General features: G+C 38.7%; 1 protein-coding gene and 1 long non-coding RNA gene across 3 annotated transcripts; both read left to right on the forward strand.

Moving 5' to 3' along the window:
* Nucleotides 1–6,958: 6,958 nt before the first annotated feature.
* On the forward strand, nucleotides 6,959–10,547 carry LOC311080510. Of its 2 annotated transcripts, none has more exons than XR_014605622.1 (5): nucleotides 6,959–7,025; nucleotides 7,289–7,315; nucleotides 7,412–7,614; nucleotides 8,795–8,951; nucleotides 10,116–10,547. It is a non-coding gene; the product is annotated as an uncharacterized lncRNA (long non-coding RNA). The 2 variants fall into 2 exon arrangements; XR_014605623.1 differs by having other exon boundaries at nucleotides 6,975–7,025; nucleotides 7,395–7,614.
* Nucleotides 10,548–13,694: 3,147 nt separating this feature from the next.
* Nucleotides 13,695–16,853, forward strand: LOC311081389 (meprin A subunit beta-like; the record flags this gene model as incomplete). The annotated part of the gene is made up of 10 exons (XM_084111930.1): nucleotides 13,695–13,804; nucleotides 13,902–14,019; nucleotides 14,191–14,369; nucleotides 14,458–14,676; nucleotides 14,883–15,038; nucleotides 15,125–15,349; nucleotides 15,434–15,874; nucleotides 16,012–16,182; nucleotides 16,316–16,392; nucleotides 16,725–16,853. The coding sequence occupies exons 2-10, from the start codon at nucleotides 13,904–13,906 to the stop codon at nucleotides 16,851–16,853; spliced, it is 1,713 nt and encodes a 570-aa protein (XP_083968056.1). The 5' UTR covers nucleotides 13,695–13,804; nucleotides 13,902–13,903.
* Nucleotides 16,854–20,058: the final 3,205 nt, after the last annotated feature.

Below are 20,058 nucleotides of genomic sequence, written 5' to 3' on the forward strand. Positions count from 1 at the left end.
ATGCATATTTTATTTGTGACTCTGTATTGTGTTCACTAGTGATGAATTACAATGAACGCAGCAATCTTAGGAAAAGGGCCCTCAAAAGAGTTGACACTTTTCTTAAATCAGTGAATCATGAGGTGTATGACCATACTGATAATCTTAACAACTCTCCTGTTTCCTCCTGGTGGCATTCCCTCTGACTGCAGACCTTCAGATCTGAATCCTACTTGCTTCTCTGTTAGTGAGAATACAAACAGCAGCCATGATTGTAGCAGTACTGGCGAAACAAACGATGAAAGTGATCTCAGAAGCAGCATTACTGACTGGGCACTTCGTTTTGGTGTATCTCTCATTGCACTTTCTGCTTTATTGGCAATTCTTAGAGTGCGTTTACCATTCCTGCCAAAAGATGGAAGGTCACTGTTAAAAACGAAAACAGAGTACAATGTGGAGATGATTGCCGGTGGATCTTTCCACTATTTTGGTATTGTCAATGCTTTCAGAAACACGTTGAGAAGTGTATGTTCTTATTTTACAGATGGGCACACATTTAACATGCAGCTAAATTTTGACGGCATCCCACTTTTCAAAAGTTCTTCAGTTCGACTTTGGCCTATTCTTGGCATGTTCAAAGGTCTATCTAAGAAATCTGTTGTTTTGTGGGACCACTAAGCCAAAAAATCTTTCTGACTATCTCAGTCACTTAGTTTGTGAGTTGCAGAGTTTAAGAAGAGGTTTTGTTTTTGGTGGCAAGACTTTCTTTGTCAGGGTAACATCTATCATGTGTGACGCTCCAGCACGAGCCTTTATCAAAGGTATAAATCTCACACAGGATACTATGGCTGTGACAAATGTCAGCAGAAAGGTTCCTGTGTGAAACACCAGATGACATTTCCTGAGAACGATGCCTCCTGTAGAACAGATGAAGCTTTTCGACTGGGATTAGATGAGGAACACCATCTAACACACTATCCTCTTCTAGAAACTGACATTGACATGGTAACTGGTTTTCCTCATGATTACATGCACCTTGTGTGTTTGGGTGTAGTGAGACGTCTAACGGATCTGTGGTGTGGTGCAGTGGGCCCCCTGCGTACAAGACTTTCGAGCATTCAGGTCTTGGGTATCTCTGAGAGACTGGTAGCATTGAAGGAGTTCATTCCAGCAGAGTTTGCCAGAAAGCCTAGGGCTCTCAGTGAGAGACTCCGTTGGAAGGCAACTGAATTCCGTCAACTGTTGCTGTACACAGGCCCTGTTGTTTTAAAGAGTGTGTTGCCTCGCCAGGTTTATGATAACTTTATGCTGTTGTCTGTTTCCATCTACATTTTGGCAAATTCAGACTATTGTATAGAAATGAATGATTTGGCTCACTCCTTTTTGGTATCGTTTGTTGAGCATTATGGCTTGTTGTATGGCAAAGAGATGGTGGTATACAACATTCATGGCTTGGTACATCTTGCTAGTGATGTTAAAGTGCATGGTTAAAGAGTATGTTATGTTTCAAGAGTATAGAGAGAAAGAGGCCTTATACACTTACCCTCTTGACTCCAGAAACATGGGAGTATTCATCGTGTCCAATTTTTCAACAGTGATGCACTTTACTGAGCTCACAAAGCCCCGGCAGAAGTGTGTGAGGTTGCCCCTGGGAGACAAATTTGCAGTCTTCCCTCTGACTCACACATCTTAATGTACATAGTTCTTGAGAAGCAGCAACACCATTTCTGGATTATATTGTGGGACATGCTTTTGTAAGTGGCATTTATATGAAATAGATTTTTAAATGAATCGAAATTAAGTCTAAAGCTGACCGTGTTGCATTTGCGTTTTTAAGAGTTTCCCTTTCAGACTCATGCAGAATCATTCAGATTAATTTAAATGAAATCATGGAAGGCGATTAACTAAGGTTTGTGCTAGTTAATTTCCTGGTATTTGCACCATTGTTTACCTGCCCCCAAAAAAGAGAGTGTGCCTGGTAAATCTGGCCCTAATATATAATCTTTAATGTATTTTTTAGTTTGCTTCACAGAAATCTTGTTGTTTATCTATACAGAAAATATGAAGAAGTTCGCCAAAAACTACCAGAGGCAGAAATAAACACAGACCTTATAGACGTGGACTCGCCCCCCATGAGAAGAAAAAGACACATGCAGCGCCATTTCCAGCAGCGCCAGAAGTGCAAATCAACCCCATCAGGAAATGTAAGATTGGCCCATTTGTGCAACAGTTATAGTTCTATTAATTTGTTTAATTAACACATTTGTTTTTTGTGAATTCATTTGAGGAATGCTATCATCAGTTCTGGAAATATACTTTTGCCTTTGAATTTAGTAGGGCTGTCACAAACGATTAATTTTTTGTAATCCGTTTATGCTCTGCTTGCATGCTCTGATGATATCTTTCTAGGACTATCTATGAAATCTGATTCTGTTGCATAGAACTGAATAAAGAATAATATATTAATTTGAATATATATGTGGTCAGAATTAATGGCACCCCTGGTAAATATGATCAAAAATGGCTGTAAAAAATAAATCTGCATTGTTTATCCTTTTGATCTTTCATTCAAAAAAATTCGCAAAACTCAAACCTTTCATTGAAGTAAAAGAATTGAAAGTGGGGGGTAAATCACATTATAAAATATATGTTTTTCTCCAAAACACGCTGGCCATAATTATTGGCACCCTGTTATTAAATACTTTTTGCAATCTCCTTTTGCCAAGATAACAGCTCTGAGTCTTCTCCTATAATGCCTGATGAGTTTGGAGAACACCTGACCAGAGATCAGAGACCATTCCTCCATACAGAATCTCTCCAGATCCTTCAGATTCCCAGATCCATGTTGGTGCTTCTTCTCTTCAGTTCAGCCCACTCCTCTTCTATGGGGTTCAGTTTAGGGGACTGGGACGGTCGTGGCAGAAGCTTCATTTTGTGCTCAGTTACCCATTTTTGTGTTGATTTTGATGTTTGTTTTGGACGGTTGTCCCGATGGAAGATCCAACCATGGCCCATTATAAGATTTCTAGCAGAGGCAGACAGTTTTTGATTTTTTATCTGTTTGTATTTGCTAGAATCCATAATACCATGTATCTGAACAAGAAGTCCAGGACCTCCAGCAAAAAAATAGGCCCATAACATTAAAGGTCCAGCGGTATATTTAACCGTGGGCATGGGGTACTTTTTATCCCTGTTTGCACCAAACACATCTGGTGGGTTTGCTGCCAAAAAGCCCCTTTTTTTTGTTTCATCTGACCATAGAATCCGGTCCCTTTTGAAGATCCAGTCGTGTCTGACAACTGAATGTGCTGGAGTTTATTTCTGGAGGAGCGAGGAGGATTTTTCTTGAAACCCTCCCAAACAGCATGTGGGGATGTAGGGGTTGTTTGAGAATTTTTTTAGGCTTTCTGACCCCCAAGACTCAACTAATCTCTGCAATTCTCCATCTGTGATCCTTGGAGAGTCTTTGGCCACTCAAACTTTCTTCCTCACCGTGCATTAAGACAATATAGACACACGTCCTCTTCCTGGCAGATTCGTAACATCTTTAGCTGATTGGAACTTCTTAATTATTGCCCTGATGGTCAAAATTTGGATTTTAAATTCTTTAGCTATTTTCTTACAGTCACTTTCTATTTCGTGATGCTCAACAATCTTTTGCTGCACATCAGAACTGTATTATTTGGTTTTACTCATTGTGATGGATGATTCAGGGAATTTGGCCTTTGTGTATTCGTCATATTTAAACTCCTGTGAAACAAGAAGTCATAGCTGGACAATTTCATGTTCCTAGTCACCCTGGTGTGCTAAATAAAGGTAAATATTAATGAGAATATACTTCAGAGATATTTTACTAAAATTTTTCAGGGGTGCCAATAACTGTGGCCGACGTGTTTTGGAGAAAAAACATTTATTTCATAATGTGATTTACCCCCCACTTTCAATTCTTTTACTTCAATGAAAGGTTAGATTTTGCCTTATTTTTGATATATATCAAAAATAATTTTTGATATAATTTTTTTTTTTTTTTTATGGGCCTATTTTCTGTCCAATTTTTGTGTTACTTAAATAATAAATAAATAATTGTGGCTATTTTCGCTTATTGACTTGTATTTTTTTTTTTATTCAGGAAAATTATTGATTGTTTTTGCCAAGTGCATTCAGAAGTTTCGGTTTCGGCCCAGAATTTTTATTTCGGTGCATCCCTATTTAAAATACATATTATGTAAAAACAATGAGGCATACAATTGGTTTAAATAAAGCAGGGCTCGACATTAAGCCTTGTCATGTGCTTGTCCTTCGGACAAGTAAATCGGTCATTCACTTGGATTTTTTTGTGTTGTAAATATAATTTATTTTGAAGCAATATTCTCAATGTTAAATCAGCTTTGATGAATCTAAATCTGCATATTTTTACATTTAAAGGGCATTTTTCCCCTAATCGTATTAAATGTGTGCTCCATCGTTCATTTTAAATTCTTACATTTGAACAATTACTTTTTGAATAATGAGACACTATAGGGATTTTATAAATATTTTATATGTTTACTGAGTTTCTATGTGTGCTGCACTCATTTGGTTTGATTTCTCGAGAGGTTGGGCAAGCCTCAACAGCGCAAACCTTGCTGACAGTAGCCTAACGTTACATCATTATCATTCATTTTCGATCGTCACACACACTAAATTATTGTAGAATCATTCTCCCTTTTTTCCTGTACAGGTACCAGCAGAGCAGGGAATTACTCTCAACTAGAGTTCTCAACGGGCCTGAAAATTACAACCCGACCCGGCCCGTGGCTTTTAAAGCCCGGACCCGATGTAATCCGACACATCAACATGAATTATCTGCCCGAACCTGGCCCGCGGCCCGACGCCGCGTCGGATTTTTTTTTTTCTTTTCTCATACACGTATTATCATGACCAGCAGACGGGAATTCAAATCAACCTTTAATGTTCACGGCTTTTAACAATACAAACAACTGAAACAATCAACTTAAAATATATAAAATTAAATAGGCTGTAGTAGCGACGGTGAATTCACCTGCGGCAAGTTTACTTTTCACCAACTCCATCTTCTTCTCTCCAGGCTAAAGGCGTGCACGCAGCGGCGTCAGGTCTGCCCCCGCCCCTCTCCATGATGCACGTTGCACGCAGCAGCCAGACTTTCTTTACGGTGAACAGCAGCGATGATTAATACATTTTTTTTTTCACTGAGCGGAAAAGATAAAGCCCGAGGTCCGACCCGACCCGAGTCATTTGATTATATTTTCGACCCGAACCCGCGGGTCCCGTCGGGTTTGTCGGGCCGACCCGACCCGACCCGACCCGTTGAGAACTCTACTCTCAACCACTGGCCAGAGAGGACACAGAGACAATAAATTGTGAGTATTTGAAAACACTGGGCATGCGAGTTACAGAGTAGATGTGCTTCAATTTGATAATAGTTAGACTTGAACTTGCCTCAAAGCTCCTGAACACCGACCTCTCCAATTTTTCCCTCTTGTTTTCCAGGTACCATCAGAGCAGGGAATTACTCTCAACCACTGGCCAGAGAGGACGCAGAGACTATTGTGAGTATTTGAAGAAAACACAGGACATGTAATCGTCCAGTCATTTTATGAAAAAAGGTAGGACAAATTGCAACAGAAGCAAATTCAACTGATTTTTGTATCCTGAATATGTCCTGAGTAAGGGGGAAAAAAAGCCCAGAAGAATCCCTTTAGGGGAAAGTTTAGAAAGACTCAAATATAGCCTATTCATTATTTTTCTCATGAATAGGGAAACATTTTTAACCTGTATATCACCATGAGAATTACTGAGTTGATTACTTGCATCAAGACAAACAAAAAAATTATACGTTTTTTAAAATTGTTTGTTAACATGGGCAAACGGTGCATAATCTAATTATGTATGTGCTAATTTGCAAATACCACAACAGATCTAAACATTGGGTATAGCCAAGTGAAAATGTCTTGTTGGCATATAACAGTAAAAGACTTAATGTTAAGGTCTGAATGGAGCCTGTTTAGACTACCCATGAGCATTAATACATAGAGGCAGGAAGAAGTACTTTAGAAACCAGCCTTTATTAATTATTATTGCAGAGATGGGGTTTGGGGATGGGTCTGTGGGACTGTTTCTGTAACAGTCCCACGGACCCAGTCCCAAACCCCATCTCTGCAATAATAATTAATAAAGGCTGGTTTAAAGTACTAGAGCCATTCCACCGAATGGGTGACATTTATGTCCCAGAACATCATATGTATAAAATTGCATGAAAATTAATTCTAAAATACATTTTATTATTAAGCAAAATGTCCTGCATATTAAGCTAACTACAAATTATAAAATTTATAATTAAAAACATTAATAAAAACTACATAGAACACAAAAAATAGTGTCTCTATTTTTTTGTGTCTAAAAAACTCTGTCTCTAAACTTTGCCATGAAATATAATGATTAAAATCCTTCAGAAATCTTAGGTTTTGGGGATTGTTGTGTGACTTTATATCCAATCTATTTAAAATGTTTGTTTGTTTTTATGAGAAAAAAATATTTTTATCCAATATTTTAGATAAAATACACATTTTAGTCATGTCCCCGGGTTTTCACTCAGTCCTGTTACCCTAACACATTCCGCCCTCTGAAAAACTTGGAATATTCCACAAGACACATTTTCAACAGGAAGTTGCATCATCTTGATCTTCTAAATGCAATGGGAAGACCATAAGTAAGTCCTCTCATTTTAATTTCTGTATATTTGATGAAATTGTAACTATGACTGAGAAGGTCAATCTCAACATACTATCCTGTTACCTAAATAATTTCTTAGAATAAGTCACTAGACTTTCGGTAAGTCACTAGAACTTGCATAGTGTCCTCATGCTATTAGCATGTATGCTATGTGGCCATATGCCATGTATTTGATAACTTTTTGCTTAAAAACTCAATCCTGTTGAAAAACTTTGGCCTTTCCCACTAATTAGCCTTGACAGCAAGGAATCGCACCCCACACTTTATACATGGAGAGGCAGAGGTCTTAAGTTGTAAGTAATACTGTGTCAGTTCACTAACACTGCATTCAAATCTTACAGGTTTACCCATATATCCAAAATACTGTTACACAACATGCGTTATCTTTCACAACAATTTAAGTTCTAAAACTAACCGTGTTTAACTCATTAACCTATTAAACCAAAGTATGTACAACCAAATCTGCAGAGCCATAGAGTAAAAAGGAGTTTTACTTCCTTCTACTGTCATTTAACATGGTCAAACTAATATATTGTTGTGGTGTTCCCCTCTTTAGCATCATCCCACACTGGTTTCAGTGAAGGTTGGTACTGACTTTTTTTTAAATGCTTTTTATTTATTTTTAACACAGTAATATGCATTTTTTTTTTTTTTTTTCATAGCTTTTTCTTTTTTATAGCTTGGATACGCAAAATTCTTGCAAACCAAGAAATGATTAAAGAACAGATGGGAACATTGGTTAAATTGGTCTACGACCTCAAAAAATGATCAACTACAGAAGACAGCCCAACATTAAACACAGACTGTTTTCCACTGTCAAGTTTTCAACAACTTCAAGTCATTGAGGGGCAGCTGCAGCAGGAAGACTACAAGACAGCTGTGGTAAGATTTCATATTTCAATAGAACAATTTAACTCATGGGCGTCGGAACCATTGTATATGGGTGGGACAAGACCCACCCACTTTTTAAGACCAATGATATTGGACCCACTCACTTTTACATTCAGCGCATATCTCTGTTCGCTTTTCAGAGCGTCGTCAGTCAAATCCATTGCACTTGAGGAATGCCCTAATGAATTAAACTCCATTTCCACTGAAATAGCTACATTACATTTCTCAACGAGCCGCAAATGACGAAAAAAACGTCCGTTGACGTTTGGTATGTGACCATGGTATCAGCAGGTTAATCCACGGATAGCTGTGCATTTAATGCATGACGAGGAGGCGAGTTTAGTTTACTTGTTTAATTAAAAGGCATCAGAATACATGAAATGGAATTAGTAACATTTTTCTGGGGGAGGACCCACCCACTTTTTTTTTGCTTCCGACGATTTATTTTTTTTCCATGATTTAACTCATCAATTAACTGTGTCAGTGTTTTCATCTTTTGTTCATTGTACATGGTACAGAAGGTAGTCAATCACATGTTAAAATCTTATCTGTACTGGCTGGGCCGGTTCGACATGGACTGGTTAAGCAACAAGAAAGGTTTGGCTTGGTGAAGAAGCGGCAATTGTACTCACTCTAACTGATTTGCTGAAGTCAAAATGTGGATGGTCATAGTTAGCACTAACCAATGAGATTGATGGTTGCGAATAAGTTCCTCCTACTGCTGAAGGAACTGAAATGAATGTAAATTAGCTAATGATTTACTCACCCTCAAGTCATCCTAGGTGTATATGACATTATTCTTTCAGACAAATACAATCAGTTATATAAAAAAAATGTCCTGGCTCTTCCAAGCTTTATAATGGCAGTGAATGGCTGTATATTTTCCAAGGCCTGTCTGCTGGAAGCTATTTATTTTTCTTATACTAACGCATCGCTTCGCTTCAAAGAGCCTTTATTAACCCCCCAGAGCTGTGTGGAGCACTTTTATGATGGATGGACGCACTTTTATGTACTTCAAAACAGAAACGGCTATTCTACTATCCTTTTATAGGCTAAATAATTTCAAATGAACTGTTCAAAAACGGGGTGGGCTTTTATCGGTCAATATAACATTCTAATCAAGTATGATGTTTGCTTGTTCCTTTATTTGTGCATATATTTATTTTTCCAGATAAACACGTTAGCCTTGAGGGGAGGCACAACAGTAAAGGAAAGTGTATGGTGGATTCTGAACTTCCTTCTATCAAACGACATGGCCCGGCAAATGAACTGGAAGGGAATCGATGGAAAAGCACCATTCAAAGACACCTCTCTGAAAACTGTAATAGGTGGGTTTCAGTCACGTGATTATGATGACGCGCGAAGGCAGGGCGATTTCAGATGGAGGGCAGGAAGTAAACACGGAGAATACGTCTATGGAGGAAACCGTTGCGGAGTGTCTGTATTGTACCTTTATCCGATTTTTTTGACAGTCCGTTTACACGTTCTTTCAACTCTGACCCATATCCGATTCATGTGTTTACACTTGCCACACTATCTGAAACATCGCGCATGCTTAAAGGGTTAAATTCTCTTGCACACGAACGTGAAATATGCTTGATCCTAGCTCTGCGATGTATGCGAAGTTCGCCAAACATCACCATGATTATGAGGCGGAGGAGGACGAAAAGTGCCATCATTGCACATGCTTCAGTTATTGTGTGTGAGAGAGATCTCAGGACTGGTGGGAGCATATTGTGTTTAAATATTGGCTTTAACCGCAGAGACGTTGCCTAATGCCTCAGAAAATCCGATCCGCCTGACAGTCGCATTGGCACATATCCGATTTATTTCCACATATGAATGAGGCCTGAAACCGATCTCGAATTATCCGAATGCATGCGTTTTTTTCCTGTTTACACTGTCATAGAACACATCGGATCTGTGTCACATATGAGCAAAAAATCGGAATTGGGTCACATTTCACTGACAGTAAATGAGTAAGTAAATGAGCATTTAACGACAACATAATGCTATATAAACACAGACACAAAAAACACATTGGCTAGCTAACATACCTCCGACAAAGTGGTCGCTGCAGACACAGGCATTAACAGACTCTGCTCCTCCCGACCGCAGACGTAACTTGCGTTAAAAATCCACTTTTTACATTTCTCACCTTTATGAGTGACAATCTTCGGTACTCTATAAAAACCCTTTCCCCTTTCTTGGTTAGAACGATTGGAGCAGCCGTAAACTACACAAAACATTGGCATTTTTTCAGACGGCAGATCCTCAGCTATTTCACTTCCTGCCCTCCATCTGAATTTCGCGCTCTCGCGATGCAGCAGCGTGACGTCACGTGAAACCAACCTATTAATGGTATGGCAAATTAACTACTGTGTTTTATTTGTGTTTGGTGTCAGCTAAAAAACAATTCCCTATAAATGTTAGATTTTATAATAAATAATAATAATTTGCTTATTTACTGTTGGTCATATCTGTCATTGTAGCTGCAGTCAGAAGAAACCGTTTGACTTCCACTGCAACAGACCAGGAAGTAGAAAACTGGATAAAGAGATGGCTGCAGCTTTCCGCAGACAGGGATGGAGGCCGTCGGGCAAGACAACAAAATTGACTGTTTCCTGGTTCTGACACTTGCCTGTTCTGCCTGTTTAACGGACTGCCCTTTTGCCTTGCTCTGTTTCTGAACTATAGATATGATTCTCCACTTGTTTATTAAATTCTCCTGGTTCTGACACTCGCTCGCCCTGCCTGTTCAACGGACTGCCCTTTTGCCTTTTGCCTTGCTCTGTTTTTGAGCTATAGATCTGATTCTCCACTTGTTTTATTAAATTCTCCTGGTTCTGAGTGACACTTGCTTGACTGTGTTCATAATATGTAGAACTTGTTCCTAATATGTAGACCTTGGTCTAATGTTTTCTTTGGACTGGTTTCTGGCTGTCCTCACCTTCTGGACCTCTGCCTGTTAAATTGTATATATTTATATAATGTATTTATTATATTTATTGTTTCCTGTTTTTGATTTTATTTTTTTTATAAATATTTGTTGTAATATTTGTTTTCTTTGGACTACCTTCTGGTTTCTGGCAGTCCTCTCCTTCTGGACCCCGCCTGTTTTATTTTATATGTTATAATGGCCCATGCCATTTCTGAGATCTGGCCCAGGTCTGGCCCGGTTGTGGCCCATGGCATTTTTGAGATTTGGCCCAGATGTGGCCCATGCCATTTCTGAGATCTGGCCCAGGTCTGGCCCGGTTGTGGCCCATGCCATTTCTGAGATGTGGCCCACGTCTGGCCCGGTTGTGGCTGACTTCTAGCTGCCACACTCAGGTTGAGTCATCGCCGTCATTCCATGCGGTATGTGGGCCAGAAGAATTTGGAAGATGTGGGCCACAACTGGGCCAGATGTCATTTGCTATGTGGGTAGTGTCTCACGTGTGATTAGCACTGTTTCTTGAGAATCTTGCGCTACTCAGTCATTCGATTATCAAAGGGGAAATTGCTATCCCCTCACATTCAAACAACATCATACCAACTTTAAATCAGCTCTATAGACAACCGTCATAGGATGGTATTTTTATACTTAAGCTAGCCTCAGACACGATCTATCTTCCAGCCATCACCTCTTCTTTTTGGATGTTATACCTCCCGCCCCCTCAGCGTTTAACCAATCCCAGCTCTTAACAACGGCAAGTACTTTTAACTTAAAACATAATCATACATTTTTCTTCATTTTCAATCAAAATAAATGTATACATATAATTAGGGGAAAACAATACACATACAATATATACATATAAATAAAATATTAGAAAATAATATTAAGGAAATATTACCAAACTAAATGAATAAACTTCAACCGGGCTTCACCTGTACCATATGAAAGAAATAACCCAGCAAACACAGAACGTTGGCACAATGTACCCAACCTTCAAACAACGTTTTATCAACATGGCCAAAAGGTTGCTATAACTACGTTGTGTGGTGAAGGTTGTTACAGCGTTGTCACAGTGTTGACATTAAACCACCGTTCAGGGCCATTGCTTACGGTTGTGCCAACGGTGTCTAGACAACCACTGGACGACATATGTACTCGTCACTGCCCTGAAGCGTGAAAATCAGCCTTTTGAATTTCAATCGCCCGTTGGGCCGTCTCATTCTTCATCGAGCAAGGATACGAGAGAATTGCGTTTAATTTACCCCAGCTAAATCAGATACGTAATTATTCACACACAACCTACAACTTATTTTGGCTTCATTATAGCTTAGAACTCTGGCATAAGGTTAAAATATTTGTCATTCCTGACCAGAAGATGTTCAACACTTTTCCTAATGGTAAGGATTAATGGATGAATACTAAAAGAAATATAGCTAACGTTAGCATACACTGGTACTGTAATTTAAACAAGATCGCAAACTCCATGAATTATCAGCTAACGTTATTCTGTCCCTTCAGTTAGAGTGAACAAATACATTTCACATTAGACAAGGAAGTTGAAGGTTGTGTTTGAATAATTACGTATCAGTGTGTTTGTTTCAGCGCTAGACACTGAATATCAGCTGAACGCTAGCTTGGCTTTCCGCAGATTCAGCACTGTGTGTGGAGTACACACTCTCTCCGAGGCCTCCAATGTTCCTGTTGAGTGTGCTCAAACTGGCAACTCGTGTGAGTGCTGTCCAGTCTGAGGAGCAGGAGGCGGGAGAAACCACGTACAGACTGCAGCGTTAGTCTTCACGGATACTTTTGTACATGTAAGCAGCTTTCTCTACCGTGAACGAGATTATACACACAGATCAAACGTTAAATCTGAGGGAGTAGACATATATTTCTCTCGGTTGTTTCCTTATTACTTAATATCGCGGCGCTGTGCTGGGTGCACAAACACTTTTCCTGTTGTTAAACAAAAGTGGATTCGGACATTTTACATTTTAAAAGTAACCTTCCCTACCTTCCCTCCGCATCTGCCAAATGCGTAAAGAAACTAACAAAAAACAAGCCCTGTGAAGCTGTGGTTTAGTGATTTTACAACAGCCAAATGTCAAAATATTAAACATCAATGATGGAGTCTGAAATCTTTAAGTAAAGACCAAAATGAGCAAACAAACAGACACTTCTGTTACGTTAACTTTGCAATCTAGCTGGTTTTTCCAGTCAGTGTCAGGCTGGGTTTTAGGCATTGATGCTTAAAAGACTCTCGCTTCACACATAAAGCCTCATTACCGACTGCAAACTGGTATGTATCCCTCTTTTAGTTTCCCGAGTTAATGGTCTTCTAATCATTAATTAATATTAAATATATGTATAGTTCAATTTAACTTCAATAGCTTGCAGGTTAATAAGTGATAAGATGAAACTTTATTAATCAAATGTGCTCATTATGATTTCCAGTGACAATGCATGTATGTGCTTTTCTTCTGCTGAGCTTGGCTTTGGCTCCTGGTCAAGCATCAGATGTAAGTTAGATAGTGGACAGTCATTGTCCACATTGTCATTGTTAAAGCAATATACAGCTGTTGATTTTTAAGGCTTAAAACTATTTTTATTTGTCTTGTTTTTATATCTCATGTTCTCAGAACCCAACTGGTAAGTACAGTACAGTCACATTCATCTGTTGTAAAGTTATTATAATATGTTTCCAGGATGAAATATCCTGTTTTAACTTCTCATTTCTGCCTGATGATGTAATTGCTTGTTTATCGTCTTACTTTCATACTGATTCACTAAATTTAAATTTTCTCCAGCACTCAATGCTCATTCCTTCTCTTTGTCTTTTGTTGACTTCAATATAATTTTCTCCAAGACATTTTTGAGAAATGGAAGAGCATTCCGGATATAAACAAAGGTAAAACTATTATAGCATTTCAAGAACCCAAATACATTTTTATAAGCAGTAAGAAAACTTTTATCTATTTTTGTTTGTAAATTATTATGATTACTCGTGCTTATTCAAGCATATTCACTGTGAACTGAACACTCTTGTGGTATTAGGTTTAAATCTCACAGAAGGAGACATCATGAAGGTAAGTCTCTATATATATAAATGAAGGTAAGTCTATATATAAATGAAATCCGGATACTTGAAATGATCTGCTTTAAAGCCTAGGCAAGCGAGCGCCACTCCAGGGAATCAGTCCTGGTGGGATATTCCCGTCCCCTATGAGCTGAGTGTAAATCTCAGTAAGATTTCAGATTCCTCACTTACGCTTCAATCAACTTTGAAATATTTAATGTAACTTTTATATTGTTTTCCACTCAGTTTTGTTTGTGTTTATAGGTATGAACTACAGAGGAGTCATTTTGAGAGCCTTTGAGCAGTTCAGACTGAAATCATGTATTGACTTTAAGCCCAGAGCAGCAGAAGAGTTTTACATCTCTGTGGAGAGTCGTGAAGGGTTAGGAATATATTACAGACATTTCTGATGTAGCCTATGCTAGACTGAATCTGTAGAGTAAAATTTACAGTATTATTAAAGTTTATTATTTACCAGTCAAAAGTCTGGACAAATAAGGTATTTAAACACATATTGTATCTGGAAATGAATTGGAAATGACTTATTTTGCAGGTGTTGGTCATATATCGGACGCACATCTCCTGGAGGCCAGACTCTTTCCATTGGGAATGGCTGTGGAATAAAAGCCATTGTTGAGCATGAGTTTCTCCATGCACTGGGATTCTACCATGAGCAGACACGATATGACAGAGATGATTATGTGACAATCAGATATGAAAACATCATCAAAGGTTGCCATATCATTTTATTATACATTTTTTTAATTATGCTTTACATGCTTAATCACTTAGCACTTATCATAATAGTCTTTATGTTCAGGGTATAAGAGTTATTTCAATAAATCCAGTGAGAACGTGTCCGGCACCGAAGGCACCCCATATGATTATTACTCTGTGATGCATTTTGATCAAAATGCCTTCAGCAACGGTAATGGATCCACGATCATTACCAAGAATCCCGAGTTTCAAGATGTGATCGGACAACTAATGGAAATGAGTGAATATGATGCGCTTGAGCTCAACAAACTCTATAAATGCAGTGAGTATTTGACAGTTTTCCTTTGTGGCCTTTAATGTTTGGTTTGTTTTTAATTTGTGGATTCTGTGTAAGACTAAAAGGAAGTTGCGGTTGCTGGATATCTCACCCGGACCAATATTTGATGCCAGGGAGACCAAGGACCATTGTGATAAATTGAAATGGTAGTGACTTGATTTAGTCTCAGTGTTTGTTTGTTTGCATTGCAGATTCCTCCATCTCTTTCCTTGACCACTGTAGTTTTGATGATGAATCTCTGTGTCAGATGAGTGTCTGTTCTGCTGCTGATTATGGCTGGCAGAGAGTGAAGTCAGTGAGTGGCATCAATGTGACTGACCACAGCTACTTGGGCAAAGAGGAGAATGGTGAGATCACTTCACTTTCATCCACAGTTGCAGTCACTGTACCTCCCAGTTCCCCAAACCACACACTCCTGTTTTCATGCCTGCAGGGACGTCTTTCTTCATGCACTTCAGCACTGAGGGCAGAAGCCAGGGAGACGCAGCCAGATTGGAGAGCAAGACACTGACCCCTACAAGAGACTGCAAAGTCCAGTGCCTGCAGTTCTACTACTATCACAGCGGGAATGAGTCTGACCAGCTCAACATCTGGATCCGAGAGTACCAGGATGAAGCAGACAGCAGAGGAACTCTCAGACTCATGGATCAGATCACAGGTCCATCTCTTCCTGCAGAACTTTACAGACTGCAAGTCATATAGGCCTGTGTTTCAGTGTTACTGACCGCTTCATTTCTTGCAGAAACCCCTGGTAATTACTGGAAGCTGCATCACGTGCCACTGAACGCAAATACATCTTTCCAAGTTGTGCTTGAAGGCCGTAAAGGAGCTGGAAACTCCAGTGGAGGATTCTCACTGGATGATATCAATGTTTCAGAGACCGAGTGTCCCCTCACATGGCAGATAAGAGACTTTGAGAAGCAGCTGAACAAAGGGTTTAGAATTTTCACGAGTCCACTGTATTACTCCAGTGATGGTTATCGCTTTAGGGCTCAGTTATTGTTGTTTGAGAATGAACTTTCAATATATGTTTCTTTGGTATCTGGTGCATATGATGACCAGTTGCAGTGGCCTTGTCCATGGAGACAAATAACCGTCCAGATCCTTGACCAGAATCCACACATACAGAAGCGCATGTCCTTTGAGCAAAGCATCACCACTGACCCTGATTTAACTAATGAAGGTTAGATCTTTAATGCAATCTGATTATTTTTCTGTCATTTTTCATGTATTTATGTGCAACATTTTACTTAGATGAGAATCAAAGTTATTATCTGTAGCTTTTAGGGTTATTTTAAAAGCCATGTTGTGTTTTAACAGATGGCAGCTATTACTGGGACAATCCTCGAAACATTGGATTTCCATTGTACTTTGGCGATAAGTCTGTATTTCTGGGTGGATACGCCTATTTTGCGGTCCTAACAAAAGAGGATCTCACTAGAAGAGAGTTTATCAAGGGTGGTGACCTCATACTTCTCTTCTCCATGCAAGGTAGGATTTGTGAAGTAACAGAGATCAAGTTCAACTGCAGTATTAAGAGCAAACTGGCGTTATAAGAATGATGATTGGACAGGAATGATATTTCCATTGTGTCTCACTTTATAAATGTTGTGTACCAATCCAGATATCTCAGGGCTTCTTCAGAAAGACTCTCTGCCCTGCCCTAAAGCAACAGTGAAGAACTTCAACGTTTCTACTGACGCAAGTGCACTGAAGCAGGGACCCTGTGCCTCAGGGTGAATATCCTTTTATCCTCTGTTGTTCTCTTATTCAAAATACACAAATCAAAGAAAATGTAAAAGTACTCTACAAAGAATCACTATATTTAAGAAATAATGTAGGAGAGAATATGCTCTACTGTGTGAATATAGTCACATCTGTAAGACTGGAAGCTTACGCTGCAATTTTGAACTAATAATCGTAACAAAAAAAAAAGCAGGTGAAGAATGACTTGCATAATTTGAAGAAGGTGTTCAGAGATAAACTGATGCATCTGATGATAAAACTCTTACAGTATTTTGTTTGTTTCTTAGAGCACCTTCCACACCTCAGACGATCTCTACAACTACAACTACACCATCTACAACTACACCATCTACAACTACAACATCTACAACTACAACTACAACATCTACAACTACAACATCTACAACTACACCTAGCAATACAGCTACTAGGGCCCACTGAGGGGTAAGACTACAACATTAGTTTAAACTAATTCATTAAGGGGAATCCCAACACAACAGAGCATTGCTTTATGACGAGAACAGCAATCTGTTACGCCAGTGAAATGATGAACAGGAGTTTCACGTAATAACCGTAAATAGTGCTGCGTATTCATACACATTTCCCAACTCAGTTCGGTTCCAACTCAAACACTTTGAGTAACTTTGTTTTGATTATGAAGCATTTGGATGTGTTTCAGTTACAATCTCTATTTGCTTTATTTATGAATTGGTTTTACAACAATTGAGGACATCCAAAAAAAATCCAAAAATGTTTCCAGAGCATCTCTGACAGATTCAGTGAGTTTAATTAGTGAAGGATTTGTGTCCTTTGAGTGATTCAAACAGTCTGTCTAATATTTACTAACAGAACTGCCTCAAAAGACCCGTTTCATTTATTTGTGAAATGATTTATTGCATGCACTTTACAAATATATATATATGTGTGTGTGTGTGTGTGTGTGTGTGTGTGTAATTAAATTGGTATTTTTCTATTGCATTACTAATGTTTATCCTCCCATGTGTTCCTCTCCTCTTGTAGTAAATGTGTGGACATATTTTGCAACTCCAGTGCCAAGACTGCTTCCTCTCTGATCCTCTTGCTGCTTTGCTTTCTTTTGCTGGAGATTTAATCATGACGATTCACCATTATCACTGCTCTATGCCTGACCACACAAGATTTCAATGAAAAAACTACATCTGTCTTAAAGCTGCAGTTGGTAACTTCTGTAAAAATGTATTTTTTACATATTTGTTAAAACTGTCATTATGTCCTGACAGTAGAATATGAGACAGATAATCTGTGAAAAAATCAAGCTCCTCCCAGTGGTCCTATTGCCATTTGCAGAAATACACCGCTCCCGGTAAGAAACAACCAATCAGAGCCAGGAGGAATGTCTTAGCCGTGTCAATCATGCTTGTGTACGCGCTAATCACCCCCCTCTCTCGCACAGCGCGTACCGTCGTTCAAAATCAAGATAGCCGGTGTGCCGCAGCTGTGCTAATGGCGGACAAACAACCAAAACTGACAATTTCTCGAGTGGCACCTGCTCATACAACAAAGACAGGTAAACGGAAAAAGACCGATGACGATAAACAAGCCCGTCGGAGCCCATTGACTCGGTGTCAAAACTCTAGCCGCATAACATAGGCTAGGCTACAGATAAAATGTCACATACTGTGCAAAGCAACAGTTGAAACCTGCTAATTCACTGGCTTGTCATGTTGCTGAAATAATGTACTAGCAAACCTTATTTAGCATTACATATCGCTAGAATAATTACTTAGATACTGTAACGTTACCATTATATTATCTTGCTAGCTATTTATAACTTATAGAAAGAGTGCAACGTTATGAAGTTACATTACATGTATTGCAAAATACGTAATGATTTGAGGACCAAGTTTGTAGTCAAAGTATGGGCAGGCCATAGTCAATGTAAAGCATATTGTTGATGTTTCATCTCTACCAGTGAATGTGCGATAACTGTTTATCCGCCGTCATCAGTGTCCCTGCATGTTTACTAGCCTGCGCGTTCACGGCAGCTCCGCTGTGGGGGAGGAGCTGTGGAGGGAGGGCTGTAGCGCAGCAGAGAGCGAGTGACCTGTAAGCTGTGCTTGTTCGAATTTTCAGGCTAAGTCAACGTTTTCTAAAAGTTCCCTACTGCAGCTTTAAGTGTGTATTGTTAAATAAAGGAGATGCTCTCATATAATCTACAGTCAATGTTAATCTTAGCTTTAATCATAATAGTTACCAATATCAAGGGCATAGGTTTGATTTTGAAATTGGTTTCATGTCATCAACAGCTTGATAGCCAAGCCAACTGACTCATAACTAATAACATAACTGTGATTGTTCACCAACAACTTTGTGTACGTTATGATATAATATCTAAACAGTTAAAGGTAATGAGGACATGTCAAGGTTCTAAGGGTTTTCAATAACATGTGTTTTACTTTAAGAAAGCAACCATACATTGGTGTTGTTTTATTTTATTTCCTTTTATATTTAATTTCATAATCATTAGTAATTTATGTAGTAGTCATTTGATTTATCATTTATTCATATTATCATTTAATCATTTTATTATTATTATTCATTTGTCATGTTTTGTTTTTACTTATTACCCTGCTCTTGCAGTGCTTGCTACTGTTGTTTAATCTCCTGATTGTGTGGTTTGAGGGGATGTTTGTCTTCATGAGTTAGAGATGAGAGAATGTCTCCATTTCAAGGTTTTTAGCGTCACAGGACGATGTTGTGAAGCAGTAATTTACCATTGTTTTTCTCTTGATATAATAACACTTGTTGGAGTTGTACTGGTCAGGCGAAGTGTCACATCTAGATGAAGTCTGAGCATTGAAACGAACGCAGATAAGATTATTCAATAAACTTTGCTCTTTTATTATCATCATTTTGTCTCCTGCTTCTGCTCTTCCCTGACTTTCTCAGTCAAACTCTCTATATCTTCTGGCAGGGATTCGGCGTCCAGGGTCGAATCTATATCTGATATTTCTGACGTGGAGATTTATCCGAACACCAGTTTTAACTTTAACAATTGTCAACATCTCTCATCAGCATCAGAGTACAATTTAGAGCAAACCCTTCAGGGTCAGAGCGCTCTTGTACATCACTTTGTTTTAATAGTAAAAATCAACTGAACCAATGATGATTCTGAAAGAAAGCGTGACCGGGAGTTTAATGTTGCTGTGGAAACAAACACAGATTTTTATGCGCATTTGATTGACAGATAAACTGCACACTCTTATTTCATTTTTTTCAGGATTTTGAAGACCTGTTATCATAAATGGAGTTTTTTTCCCTGTTTTTTGTAAAGACTGAAATCCTGAATTCCTGTTTTGAGCAATATCTACCTATTTTATCTGCTTATGTTTCAATAACCTCCCGCACCTGGGTTCTTCTCCGAGTTGGTCCGTTACATCAGTTTAACATAACTAAAATATCAAAGTGTGTTTTGAATGTGAATGTAAGAGTATATTCATATACATTTTTCAAAAATGAAAGGGTAACACTTTAGATTAGGGAACAAATTGTAAGACTTGCTGAGATAAAACTCACCCTACAATAAAGCAATAAAACGCACCCTGGAGAGAAGAACTCAAAGAAAGTGCACAGGACATTATC

Source organism: Abramis brama, assembly GCF_963993115.1.
Source record: "Abramis brama genome assembly, chromosome: 4".
NCBI lineage: Eukaryota > Metazoa > Chordata > Actinopteri > Cypriniformes > Leuciscidae > Abramis > Abramis brama.